Source organism: Amblyomma mixtum, chromosome 6 (assembly GCF_055824585.1).
Source record: "Amblyomma mixtum isolate Tamu chromosome 6, ASM5582458v1, whole genome shotgun sequence".
Taxonomy (NCBI): domain Eukaryota; kingdom Metazoa; phylum Arthropoda; class Arachnida; order Ixodida; family Ixodidae; genus Amblyomma; species Amblyomma mixtum.
Genome location: NC_143017.1, coordinates 32769804 through 32783841, shown reverse-complemented (window position 1 = coordinate 32783841; position 14038 = coordinate 32769804). Strand labels below are relative to the sequence as shown.

At 46.6% G+C, this 14038-nt stretch overlaps 1 protein-coding gene across 1 annotated transcript in view; it reads right to left on the bottom strand.

The window, feature by feature from the left end:
* The window catches only part of LOC149338746 (uncharacterized), an 89140-nt gene extending 81211 nt beyond the window's left edge, over positions 1–7929 (bottom strand). The window contains exon 1 of the mRNA XM_089550348.1: positions 7593–7929. Within this exon, the coding sequence (XP_089406474.1) occupies positions 7593–7641 (49 nt within the window). The 5' untranslated portion in view covers positions 7642–7929. The remainder of the gene's footprint in view (positions 1–7592) is intronic.
* Positions 7930–14038: the final 6109 nt, after the last annotated feature.

The window sequence follows — 14038 nt, the reverse complement described above, 5'->3', positions numbered from 1 at the left end:
ATTTTCATCTATATGGCGCTGCTCATCTCGCTCTCGCCTCTACGGGGCAGAGATTTTTCTGGTGAGAATTTAGACAAGTGAAGTTCATTCAGCTGGAAATATTTTAAAACCTGCTACAAAAACGAACACTTGAAAAGCTCATTCGGTACAAACAACTTTGCCTGCTCCTCAATAAATCACTTACGACTTAAAGCATGCGCTGTGCAAACAAAGCTTCAACACGCACCAATCGCCGTGTTTCGCAAATGAGCTGCAAATACGAGTTACAAATAATACAAATATGAAGTACTAGGCACCAAAGTGCACTAGCCTTTAATGTTAGCAAGCTAACGACCATGAAGTTAAGGTTATTGGGAATCGCATGCTTTAATTCGAAGTGGACGCGGTGAAAAGGCGAAGACGTATACATGGCAAGGAGCGCTAATTTCAAACTTTATTTTCCGGCAACAAACTGACCCATACGTCTCAAGCGCTACATGGGTAAGGAATAACGCAACGAGAAAAAGCAAACCGAAAACCGTAGGAATACCGAATGCGATAACCACGCATAAAATAAAACTAACCGCAAGCCCAACTGGCCCAGACGCAGACACGTCCTCTTGTCGAAACGTTGGTTCAAGCAACCTGAGGTTTACCCCTCCCTTGTTCATTTTGCGATCGCCAAGGAACGTCTACCACACCCTCTCTCTACCATGGACACAAGCAACATAAGCAGAATAAAAAGCACTGAAACAAGTGTATGTAATTTAGACAGTATAACACACATGCCGTTCGATGTTGCCACTCCGCTCGAATTCACTTGTGTTCAAATCACAGTTGGTCTTCAAAAGCTAGTATTTTGTGCTTGTTATCGACCGCCGTCGAGTCCTTCCGGGTTTTGCGAAGATCTTCACGACACCCTAAACATTATTACCACTACATTTCCCAATCTTCCTATTCTTTTATTTGGCGATTTTAACTTTCCTGATATTAACTGGACATGCACCACGTTTAGCCCAAGAGCCAGTACTTCAGAATCATCAAATTTTATATCGGTCTGCTCCGACTTTTGTTTAACACAGGTAATTACTCAGCCAACAAGACTGACAGATTCCGCATCCAATACATTGGACCTATTGCTAACAAATGCGCCACATTTAGTTTCCAACATTAATTACTTGCCAGGAATAAGTGACCATTCTCTACTTGCAGTCGAATTGAACTTACCGTCATTCAAAATGCGAAGTAAAAAGAAAGTTATATACAATTACGGCAAGGCTAATTTCTCAGCTATAAATGAGGCCCTTGAGCATTTTCTCGACAGTTTTCTAACAAACTTCGATCAACGTTCAGTCGACATTAATTGGTGTTTGTTTAGGGATAAACTGCATGAACTTATAGATTTACACATCCCACAGATAAACATCACAACGAACCTTCATTCTCCGTGGTATAACCGGCAATTAAAACGTATCGATAATAGGAAGAGACGAATCTTTAGGAAAGCGAAGTCCTCCGGTAAACCGGAGCTTTGGTCGAAGCTAAAAGAAATTAGCAAAAGCTACAAAATAACATTGAAGGAAACGAAAGAGAACTTTTTTAATGTGATATTGCCTTCAATGTTGACTAGCAATCCCAAAAAATTCTGGAGCATCATAAATAAGCAAGACCAATCAGACATTTCACTTCACGACTCCCAATCAAATCCTGTTCCAGCTACTAATTGTGCTAATATTCTAAATGAAACTTTTGGTAAAGCCTTTTCATGCACTTCTAATGCAACGTTCCCTGATTATGAATATCACATTGAGTTTCCAATGGATCCGCTAAGGTTTGATTCTTTTGGTATCATTAATATCATTGACAACCTAAAACTGAGTTCATCTTGTGGCCCTGACAATATTAACACTAAAATATTGAAGAACACTAAAGTTTACACCGCTATCATATTATCTAAAATATTCGAACAGTCGATTGAGCTCGGCAGGTTACCAGAAGACTGGAAGATAGCTAAGGTGGTTCCACTCCACAAATCTGGTGACAAGCACTCATCAGCTAACTACCGCCCAATATCGTTAACCAGCATTTGCTGCAAAATCATGGAGCATGTCATATATTCTCACTTGGTAAAGTTTCTTGAAAACAACTCATTTTTCACCCCTATGCAACATGGCTTTCGTAAATTTTTTTCTTGCGAAACACAGCTTCTCACTTTAACTAATGACATTCAATGTTTTCTTGACCGCGGTTGTGAAGTCGACTGTATCTTTCTAGATTTTTGTAAAGCATTCGACAAAGTATCCCATAGCTTGCTTCTTTATAAACTCAGCAAACTGAATATTGACCCTAACGTACTAGAGTGGATTAAATCCTTTCTAACGAACCGATCACAATTCGTGCACGCTAACAATCACAACTCTTCGTTAATTGCAGTAACATCTGGTGTGCCGCAGGGATCGGTGCTCGGTCCCTTACTTTTTCTTGTTTATATTAACGATCTACCTTCCAACCTTTTCTGTTCTATGAAACTTTTTGCTGATGACTGTGCTGTTTACCATGTGATTAAGAATTCTAACGACGTTGAATTGCTACAAACTGACCTGGACGCAGTCTCTATCTGGTGCTCTAAATGGCGAATGACCCTTAATGAAACTAAATGCAAAGTGATGCGCTTCTCACGTCGTAAAATGGCTAATACTCCAGTCTATTCTATTAACAATACATCTTTAGCACCAGTTACATCGTTTAAATATCTTGGTGTGTATCTAACCCCAAACCTCACTTGGAATGATCATGTCAGCCACATTGTCGCCAACGCTAATCGCATGCTGGGATACATAAAAAGAAATTTTTCTCTCGCTTCTTCTTCTGTCAAACTAACACTCTATAAATCTTTGGTGCGTTCTAAGGTGGAATATGCTTCTTCAATTTGGGACCCGCAAACTAAATCATTGATAACAGCTCTTGAAGCTGTACAAAATCGAGCAGCCCGTTTTATTTTTTCAGACTATAATCGTTCACATAGCGTGACACTCATGAAAAATGCATTGTCATTACCACCCCTTGAGACGCGCAGAAAAGTGTCACGACTGAGCCTTTTCTTTAAAATTTTTCACACGAATGAATACCTAAAAAGAGCACTGTTCACTCCACCTACATACATTTCATCACGCGTTGATCATCCGCAGAAGGTCGGCATCCCACTCTGCCGCACTACTGCTTGCTTGGCATCTTTCATTCCCAGGACCTCATCGGAGTGGAACCACCTACCTGCAGCCTTACTTACTACTAACAACATTGAAGAATTTAAAAAACGGCTGCGGGATCATTTTGTCGTAGATTAGATAAAATGGTCATTTTATTTATTTTCACGTTGCTATCCTGTATACAGCGATTTCGCCAATTTTAAACATGCATTTTCGTTATTTTTGCCGCTTACTGTTGCTAACTGTGTTGTCATTGCTTTGTATTATAGCTTGTGTTATGAGTATTTCTAAATGACCTTATGCCTTAACACTACTTTGTATACTTTTGTTTATCAAACCTAAAGTTTTTTCGCGTTTCATACTTTTTTGCAATATTGTTTACTTGTATTCTCTTAACATCGAAATCTTGTGTAATGATGCTGCTAAATACGCGCGTTAGCTATTGTTTTAAATAACCCGTTGTGTATATATTCTGTACGTATTTGTAAACTGCTCACTGCCTTCTCTAATGCCCTCCAAGGGCCATGAAGGAACCTGAAATAAATAAATAAATAAACATGAATCCATTAAGCCCTGCAATTAACCAGACAGCGAAATAATCCTGCTTAGCACAGCAATAATCGCGCACAGCAGTCAGCGTGAAATACGGCAAACAAAGGAAAGGTATATAACCAGCTTAATAAACGATGCATACAACACACACAACAGTCGCCAAAACATACGCCATGTAAAAAAAGAATGCTTCAGGAGCATGCGCACGAGGCATCTGCGTCTAGAAAGAGGCTTTTGGTGGCTTTCTTTGCCGGAATAAAATTGAACTTTAGCGCTCCAGTCAGCGGTCTGCGTGGGACACGTGCCCCAGTAGTTTTCACCAAGCTCCTTTCATAGTTCAAGTCAACCAGCTGATGTGCTCAGTGGTATAAGCTAAGGAAATGTTAATAATATTGCGTTGACGAGGTACAGTGGCTATACTGATTTTCCTGTTACCCAGCTTACCATTTCAACCAGTTTCATCACTCTATAGTGCCCTCACCCCACTTCATTCATTGTATAGAATGATGAAACGGGGAAAAAAGTAAATAAATATCGCGAAGTAATCGATAAAAGGCCTGTCTGAGAAAATCGTTATCAGGTCAGGACCGGTATCGCCCAATACGAATGGATTCGCAAAAAAGCACTCGATACCAATTGTTCCTACGTGGAGAAAAATGACCGAGGACGACGGGCTCCTGCTTCTTTCGAAAACAAAATGCCATTTCACGGTGCCCTTTCTGTCCAGGATTTATTGCCGAAATGTGTCAGCAAGCAGAAGGGCTGTGTTTAGGCAAAGTACAGTCTCTCTTCGCACTACGCCTACAGTCTCGCTCCGCTCACGACTGGGCAACAATAAATGCACAAGCTGCGCATAGGCACCTTCTAGCAGCCAAACGTCACTTAGTGACGGGTCAGGTAACCGCTGCATATTAGGCAACTTCACGTCATACCCCCATGACATCCACCATGTTCTTTTGGTTCATAACCATTTTAAGCGCATCCTGTTCGGAACACCCCTCTTTTCTTCACAAAGGCTTTAAAAAGCGTTCGCCTTCCTGGGTGGTCATCGACTACTTGAGTCGATGGACAAACATTAGTCACCGCTCTCAGGCACTAAATTCAGACCAGCGCAGAACTTCATTCTTCAACAGCTACTCCGTACAGAGCTTATTTGTCTGTGTTTTTTAGGTGGGTTTATGGGGTTTAACATCCAAAAGCGACTCATACTATGAGAGACGCCGTAATGGAGGGCTCGGGATAATTTCCAGCACCTGGTGTTCTTTAACGGGCACTGACATTGCATAGTATGCGCGCGTCTAGCACTTCGCCTCCATCCAAATTCGAGCGCTGCGGCCGGGATCGAACCCGCGTCTTTTGGGTCAGCAGCCGAGCGCCATAACCACTGACCCACCGCGGCGGCTTTATTTGTTGCATCTGTACGAAACATACTGTTTATACTTTTCCAACACGCCTGTTTTTCTATCTGAAGCCAACAATCCACAGATATTAACGTGCCAAAACTTTTGTGACTGATTCAGTTATCCGGCGTTCCACTTCTTCTCTTGTTAAAACCATCACAACGTGCACGAATACAAGTGCGAAGTTTGCAAATAGAATAAGAAAATCCTGAACCCAAGCAATCCGCAGATACTAAAAAACATAACTTTTGCCACTCATTCATTTATCCGGCATTCCACGTTTTCTCTCGTTAAGAGCATCACAACGTGCACAAATGCAAGTGCGCAGTTTCCAAATAGAATAAGACCGAAGTTCCTAAGAGGCCCAGAATGCATGTGTGTGGTAGTGGTACTGCGTGAATAAACAACAACAAAGACCACCACCTCCGGGCAGCGGCACAACCCACACTGACGCAACCCCCCAGGTACGAAAATTGTCCGTTGTCGTAAGAGAGGCCGCACATCGGTCGAAAGGCCAGCAGAGTCATTAGACATCTGGCGCGAGTCACCTTTACGCAGTCCAGCAAGAAAGCCAAAGAAAAAGAGAAACTGAAAAGAGGAGAAAAAAGTGCCGGTCGAGTGCGGCGAGTTGTCCAGGCAAGAACCGTTATGAAAGCGCGTAGTGCGGGCAACACGGACACGCTCGGAGCCAGATAACGAAAAAAAAAAGACGAAAAGTCACAGGCAGTTTTTCTTTTTTTCTTCTTCCTGTCGCGCAGCCAACGTCGCGAAAAACAGGCGCCAGAGCGTCCTGGACAGCGCGGCACCGGATGGCTTTGCGCTGAAGATGTGCAAGGTGCAAACAGGTAGCGCTGGTTCTGGGTAACCTTGGCGTTCTGAACCGGCGATCAGGCACCCCCCCCCTTCCACCACACGGCTGTCTTATACGGCCGAAGCTGTAACGGCACATTTTCCTCGCGGAATCGAGGGGACCTCCCCTTTCGCTCGTTCAAGGACGCGGTAACGGCTCGTCAAGGCTCGTCGAGGCATCTCGCAGCGAGAGACCACCGGGCGTGTCCGGCAAGGGGCAGCTGTAGGGGACTATACTCGTTACGTCCGTCCAGTCAGTGAAGTGCATATGACTCGTTGCTGGCGAGAGTCGACCCGAAACGCGATATTTTAGTAATACCTCAATCTAAACAGCCAACCGAAAAAAAAATGACACTTCAGTGAACATATTTCAGTGGGCTCCCCATCAGAATCACTTCACCAGTGAGGCAAGGAAGGCAGTGTTGTGAAATTAAGTCAGAAAGAGAGACGTTACCGCATTTCTGTGAAAGCCGTGTTGACCACAACCGGCCCGTTGGGTGATGTCGAGCTCTCTTATCAACAGAGTTGAGAAACCTACTCAGTTTGAAAGAACTCTCTTGAACAAATGCTTAATCGGCGAACCACGGACGAGCGGCCGCATAATCACATCAGTTTTAGTAGTCTTCTTCACTGCCTTAAACAGAGACCTGCTTCAGCATTAAAACAACGTGATGGGTGTCTGGAAAGTATGCGCTCAAGTTCTCTATTCTTGAACAACCGCAGACATGGTTGCAAGCAGCGTATACCGTATCAAGTAATCTTCAGTTCAAAAGAAAATTCTGCTCAGAAAGCTACACATATCGTTAAACGTTGCATTACGCCGTTACACTGTCATCCCTGTGCTGTGTTGGGAATCTCTGCCAATGTGCTGCACTCAATAAATCGCAGAGGGCAACCTCGAAGTTTGCGGAGCCGAACAGTGACTGAAACCCGATCCAAGGCGTCCGCTTCATGCAGGAGGAAAATGACGCAGCTGAGACCCGAGAACCAGAAGAACGCGATAACGAGCACTTCACGCCCTTTAATGAACGGAAAAAAAGATGTCCACTTCCCCGCAGCAGCCGCCGGTGCGCCCGAGGCACTCTGGGCGTTCACTGATCGTCGCTGCCGCTATTCATGGAAAGAAACTGGACCACGAAGGAACACCGACGCCTTGGGCGCACACGGAGGGACCATAACGCCTGGCGGTTTCGCACGACGAGGGAAGAAACAACCGCGTGTTCGCAGGTTTTTCACACATATCCGGGCATCGTTAACGGCGGTCGGACCGAGCCGATGCATTGAAGCCTTCCCTTCTGGAAATGACATCATCTCGGAAGCAGCCCGAGAGAACTAGAACAGTCGGAGGCCCCCCCGCGGGGCTCGCCGCTCGGGAAAAATCCAGACGGTGCCAAGGAGGGGAACACACAAAGCAAAGAAAACAAAAGCCGCCGACACAGATTCGAACCTCCTCGGCGGGCGACGCCTCGCGAGTGTGAGGGGAGCGGGCGGGGAGGGATCACCATATGGTCCTGCGGCGGACATTTCGTGTCCACGTGCCTCGATCTCGTTCGTGCCTCGATCGAGACGTGCAGCGGAAAAGAGTGTACAGGCGGCGGCTACTCACCGGTCTGCAAGGTGACGACCAGAGCGAGCAGGGTTATCCAGACATTCATCCCGAGAGCGGCCGAGGAGCAGCAATCCACCACCACACAGCACGCGGCCCGAGATGGGACCCCCCTATTGCCGACTGACTGCTGGCGGCCTGTCCTGCTGGCCGGCCAAACAACGCGCTCGCTGGCTACAGGTGGTTCGGCGAGATCGCAGTTGCTGCCAAGTCGCGCAGAGCATCGCACTCTCAATCTCTCCGCCCTCCCCCTCGCCTGCCTGCCGCACACGCACGCACAGCCGGTCCAAACGAAAAAGAAAACGGCCCAGGCGAGAGTGGAGGCCGAGGAGGGAAAGGTTCTGAGACATGCACTCCTCGCGGCCCCGTCCAGGAAAGCTGCGCGGAACCGCCGAGACCAGATGACGGCGTCGTTCGCTTTCGCCCGGGCGGGTTGCAGTGCTCCTGTGTCGTCCCCCCCTGCGGGACGACTCTGGGCCGCCAGACGGGAGCGGTGCGCGCATGCGCGACCAGCCGAATGTGACCCATTTCCGTGGGACCGGTAAAACGAAAGGGGGCCCCCCACCAGCGTACTTTGGCGGCCGCCGCGGAGGAAAAGAAACTCGGCTTCGGCAGTCCTCGGTTGGAGAAGGGCCCTCGGCGCACGTTAGTCGCCGCACGTAAGCGGGGCCGCCGATACGCGTTTTCTTGCTGTTACCACTCTGGCTCCCTACTCGCGCGGATGGCACCCGCCGCGACCAGCCAGACCTCTCCCCTGACCTACCAGAGGCGCGTTTGGCCGCTCCCGGCTACCCCGTCTTCTTGGCGCGAAGAGACGACGTGAGTTTCAACTGCGACAGCGCCACGCGATGCAGATAACTGAGCGGTGGTTGACCAGACATGTGAGCGACGGACTCGGAGCAGAGTGGGGATGATCCCTGGACTGCCGTTGAAAACTACGAAGAAACTGAAGGAGACCAGTTACCGCTCAACGCCAACCCCAGCATGCGGACGTTTCCGCCTATCCCCGTCCTAGGAACGTGGCTACTCGCTAATGCTTCCAGGATTGGCAAACACGACCACGACGTTGGAGTTCTATGATTCCGGAAGAACTCTGCAGTTCAAAGAAAGTTGATATACTGGAAGCCTACAGGATGCAAGCACTCGTCCCCCTTCTTCCATCAGCTATTGCAGTCGTGTGCCTGCCGCTCTTCTAGTCCGCCCTGTCGTCCATGGGTGTAGTCTGCTTAGGTGAAAACCTGTATCCAAACGGAAGCGTGACGCCAGGACCAGCCCGCAGTGCCACCGTTCCTGCAGTGTCGCGCTCGCCTTCGTGCGTCGTGCGAAATCAAAACACGCTTCACAAATAACGCAACCGTTCCACGCCGATTTACCGGCAATCCGCCGAGAGGCATGGTTAGGCAGGGGGTTGTCGATGTTTAAATTGTTGCGGTTTTGACGGCGGTAAACACTGTGTTTTGCTCTAGCTCGGTGTAATAGCCATCGAATTTCTCTCAGCCACCTTCGTGGGACTTGATCGCGGCTGGTTTACGCAAATTGAGACGCACTTTCATTGCGTCCAATACAAATCGCTGCTTTCTGTGCTACATCTTGAGAGCGCCAGCATACTAGGAAAGGGAGAAGTTGGTTGTTCAAGAACATTGACAGAGGCATAAATGAGCACTACACATTTTGCAGGCTTGCGTTCTGTCGCCGCTGACCAAAAAATCAGAAATAGTCCAACATTTCTTGTCTTTTCACGATAAGCTGACAATCTAAGCGGAGGCCTTTCTTCACTGAAATGCCGTAGCAATCTTGGCCATGGGCTTCTTTGAACTTTTTACCGCCAATCATAGATGTCATCTCCAACATGCTTCTCGACCACTTCTAATACACTGAAAGCAAAAATAGACTGGTCAAACCATACTATTGGAACACACAAGATATGACCGGGTAGGATAACTTGCCAGCTGTTTCTACGAAGTTCTTTTTCAACTAATTACCACAAGGCCCATGCGGGTATTGCATAACGGGTGGATGTCACGCAAGAAAAACAATCAACAAAATACAGTAGCAGTATAACGTCATTTAAATAGCATGCAGGAGTTCATCACAATGAAAGGATAAAAAAATTAAAAATGAAAACATTAGGAATATTATACAAAAGCTTCGAAACGAGCAAGGTAATACATCATATTCAAGGGTTTAAGGAAAATCTAAAGGAATACAAAGAATGCAATACGAACTCAATGAAAGATAAATCTTGCACACCTACTCTGTTAGACCATATTTTACTACTGATACAAACTTATCACAATCAATAGTGCGAATTACTGAATAGGGGAGGGCATTCTATTCTCATCGCCACGTGTAAACACGAAAATCTGACTGCTTTCGCGCAAATGGGGCTTATCCAAGAGCGCGGCGTCGCTCTTATAATGGTCTCAGGAGCGCGGGGAGCCATTGCTTTATGCTGATTGTAGTCGCGCGGGGGTGACATCTTTTAGCACGAAATAATTTTGAAGCTCACCCAAATCGTGGTCTCTCAAGGTGCGAGCTAATCCAAGTTGCTATTCTATTCTTTCGTTTCACTTTTCTTCGGGCTCTACGTCTTCTCGCCTAAATGGTGCCAGCAACTCTGCTGCACAAAGGTTTAGACAGCTCAAGGGTATAACTTCCATTTCCTGTACTGCAGAAGCCGTACAAGTAGTTTCCTGCTGGGGCGTTAAGGCCGTACGTACGCAGTGTCCCACCCATGTCCAAATTTTATCGGTCATACATACAACACCGTTACCTGTCCGCCCCTCTCCCTGCCTTGCGCTACGAGACATCTCACGTCCAGCAGCCTAACCAATAAAAAAATTCATTCTTCGATGCGCCCCAGCTCGAGGATTTTTGGGGAAACACAACTTGCTCAGCCGTAATACACAACCATTCCTTTTTTCATTACTTGGAAATTACTTACCAGCCGCCGTGGTGGCTCAGTAGTTATGGTGCTCGGCTGCTGACCCGAAAGAAGCGGGTTCGATCCCGGCCGCGGCGGTTGAATTTCTTTGGAGGAGAAATTCTAGAGGCCCGTGTGCTGTGCGTTGTCAGTGCACGTTAAAGAACCCCAGGTGTTCGAAATTTCCGGAGCCCTCCACTACGGCGTCTCTCATAGCCTTAGTCGCTTTGGGACGTTAAACCCCATAAACAAACCAACCAACCAACCAAATTACTTACTCGCCCATGCCGGAAAAAAAACGTCGGCTTGCAACAGCTGAGCCACCATTGGTTAGAGATGAGAATTGTCGTTTCAACTATATTGATGGCAGGCACAAACAACATCTCCGTGATGTAATCGCACGCGACAACACACCGTGCTTCTGACGACGCAACCGTTCTGCACACATTCCTTAGTTACCGTAGTCACCTCTCCGTGATCGTAACTTCGCCTTTTGCAGAACACGGTGCTATTACACGAAGAGTCCGTCCCTGGACCAATCACTCGCTCGCTTAACTGAGAGGAAGCCTTGGCTTCTGAAAAGTTAGCCCTTTTCTCATCGACTGTTGGGGCGCGTCTTCGGTGGGCATTAGTGTCAAGTGGTGCGTATCAGGTTCCGCTCAACTGTCGGGTGCTCCTGGGATTGAAATATCAGAACTGCCCCGAACTTAGGTAGAATTTCCCGCGTTACTTTACAGCCAAGTTCGACTCCAAGTGACGTATGACGCCAAACCCTTGCTGAAGTGTAAGTATAAATGAAAGCGACGCGCTTAGAGACCTCGGAGAAACCAGACACCCAGAAGATAGCAGGTTGGGATTGCAAAAAGAACGGAAAGCTGGTGGGCGGCCTCAGATAGAAGGTCGGACTGGACCAACGTGACGTCCATGGCCGAATCGTTACTTTCTCTGTGTCCAACGTCTCACGCTTCTCCCGACAGTCAGCGTCGAGTTGAAGGAGTGACGCGCAAAAAAAAACAAAACAAAAAAAGTGTAACAGCGGGGAACGTAAAAAAAGAAGCGAGAAAAGCATAGCGTCCGAGGTCCGGACATCGATCGGCATCACTCCGAACGGCCGTTCCTTATCGGTCCGTTTTGAGTGAAGGCACCTGGAGTCGTACGTGCAAGGCGGTGGCAAAGGCCGCGGCAATGGATGAGTGACGCCCGAAATTCAGCGCCGGAATGGGAACGCCTATCGACCGACGGGGGTCCCTCGGCAACGCGATAAACGCCGGCTCAGCACATCTAGCGCTCCTGTTGACTCGCAGCTGCAGTGACGTTGCCGGTGTCCCAACCTGCTCGCTTCCTCTGGCCAGCGCAAGCAGAGAGACGATTCCTGTCAGTTTATTACTTTTCCCTTCGCTCTTTTTTCTGCCTTGATGGAAAACTTCAGCCGCCGGACTTCAAAACAAAAAAAGAAATGATGTGCTAGAAAGTATAAAGAAAGTTCTTCTGGGCACTCCTTCCTTTTACAGCTGTTTTTTTTTCAGTCTGTATCTTCGCAGGATGATGCACTGAAACCAACAACGTCATTTTCTTTCAGCACACTTGGCTAAGAAACAATTCTTATAGTTTTAGGACGAAACCAAGTGCTGCTCTTTTTACAGAACAATTCCGAGGTCTGTGTTGGCATCCTATAATTTTGTGGCGCTTTTGTCTCGGCCGGTTTTGTTTAATTGTGGATTGGTGCCTCTTTGTTTCCGAGGCGGGACAAGAAAAAGGACACTGACTGCTTGCCTCTGCTTTCGATGAAGACGTCAAACGCGTTAGTTTTGCTTTCAAGATGGCGCAACGCTTTCTTGCGCAAAAACTTGGTTTCTTGGGGACGTTGGTTTCAGTTACGCGCTTCTGTCTTTACTTTTATTTGACTAAAGGCACTATCAAACATTAGGTATGCATAACAAAAATTTACTGGTTCAGGAATCCGTGCACAGCTCAAAACGCCGTCTAAAATAATAAGAAACAAAGCAGAACAATGCAACAGCATACGTAACAGTAGCAGTTCTATTGATGTAGTGGCATAAATAACGCATTGACAAGGAAAGCGCGAGCACTAGCTGGTAGACACGATTTCTATGAGTAGTTTAATTCACTTACAGGTGTCGAGAAAATGCAGCACAATATCTAACCACTTTTGTTCTTGAGTATACAAGGTGAATTTTGAGATTATATTTGAAGCGAAGCGAAGGACTATTTGCCCTTTCACTAGGGCAACCAGCTATTAATTTAGCGGGTTTGCTTTAACGAATTCAAGTATATCACAGGGATAAGCCAGATAAGGTTGCTAAATTACAGACGGGCAATTCATTTTTGGCATCATCAGTACAGTACCACTGCAAGCCTTATTAAGCTAGAACTGCGGTGCTTTATGCAAATAGCTTTTAATACCAAAACAAGGGCTCGTGATTGAGAAACGCAGTCTTTAAATGCACGCATGCATGTGCAACCACACATATGTTATGTGCCATGAGCACAGCTTCGCCAGAATGGTTTCCTGCCCGCACGAGCAAATTACAAAGCGGATGCCTGCGCGTACGACTTCGACTTTTTCAAGTGTATCAGTACAACTCCCAGCGTTACTAGAAATTTTCCTCATATTGATGATGGTCTCGCTGTCATTTCTGGCGAGTGCATGTTTTGTGTCTCGTTTATGAACAGTGACGTTATTTACCAACCATAATTTTCTATGAACTTGTGCCTGAAGTTTTCACCCCATTTCATTATTCTTCTACTCACACCCTATCCATGTTATTTTATGTTGTTCTAAATTATTCCGGAGTACTCCACTACAGCGTCTCTTTCATATCGTATGTGTTTTTTGGGTACATTAAGCCCCCATACCAAAACCAATACCTACTTTATGCTGTCCTCTGCAACAGTTCACCTCTGATGACGGCCATTTGGCACTGAAATGTTCAGTGCTCAGTTCTAACCAGTGTTAGTTTTTATATCAGTTAGAAAAATCTCAGGGCCATTTTGGCACCATTTCATACTGAAGGCGCCTTCAATAAAAGTTTAATCCTCACTCACTCATACTCAAAGGCGGTGTGGTGTTCTTTATTTATTTATTTCTGCACTAATGGATCACATCTCCTTTTGAGGCATCTGAGAACGAAGGGTTCACTAATCGAGCAGGGCGCAGTGGAGAAAACATTCTTGAAGGTCTTAGAGGACAATGAACTGATGGAAGAGTTGCAGACAAAACTTTTCATTCCAGTAAGTGGCACAGGCGGAGAAGATGCCGACAAAACCACTGTAAAGCTAACCTCGCCTGCACGTAAACAACGCTAACGCCCGCCAGTACGATGCAGTTCGGGGAACCGTAAGTTTCCCATAACCGGGGGATGAACATGCTTGAACAATAACGATTCCATATAACGCGTTCTCTTTCTTGCTGTTGTTTTTTCGTCAGAGCGTGGAATATAACAAAACAGAATTGTCGCAACGAAACCTGACGTGCAGGTTCTCATTCCGTGATGTCTCCCTA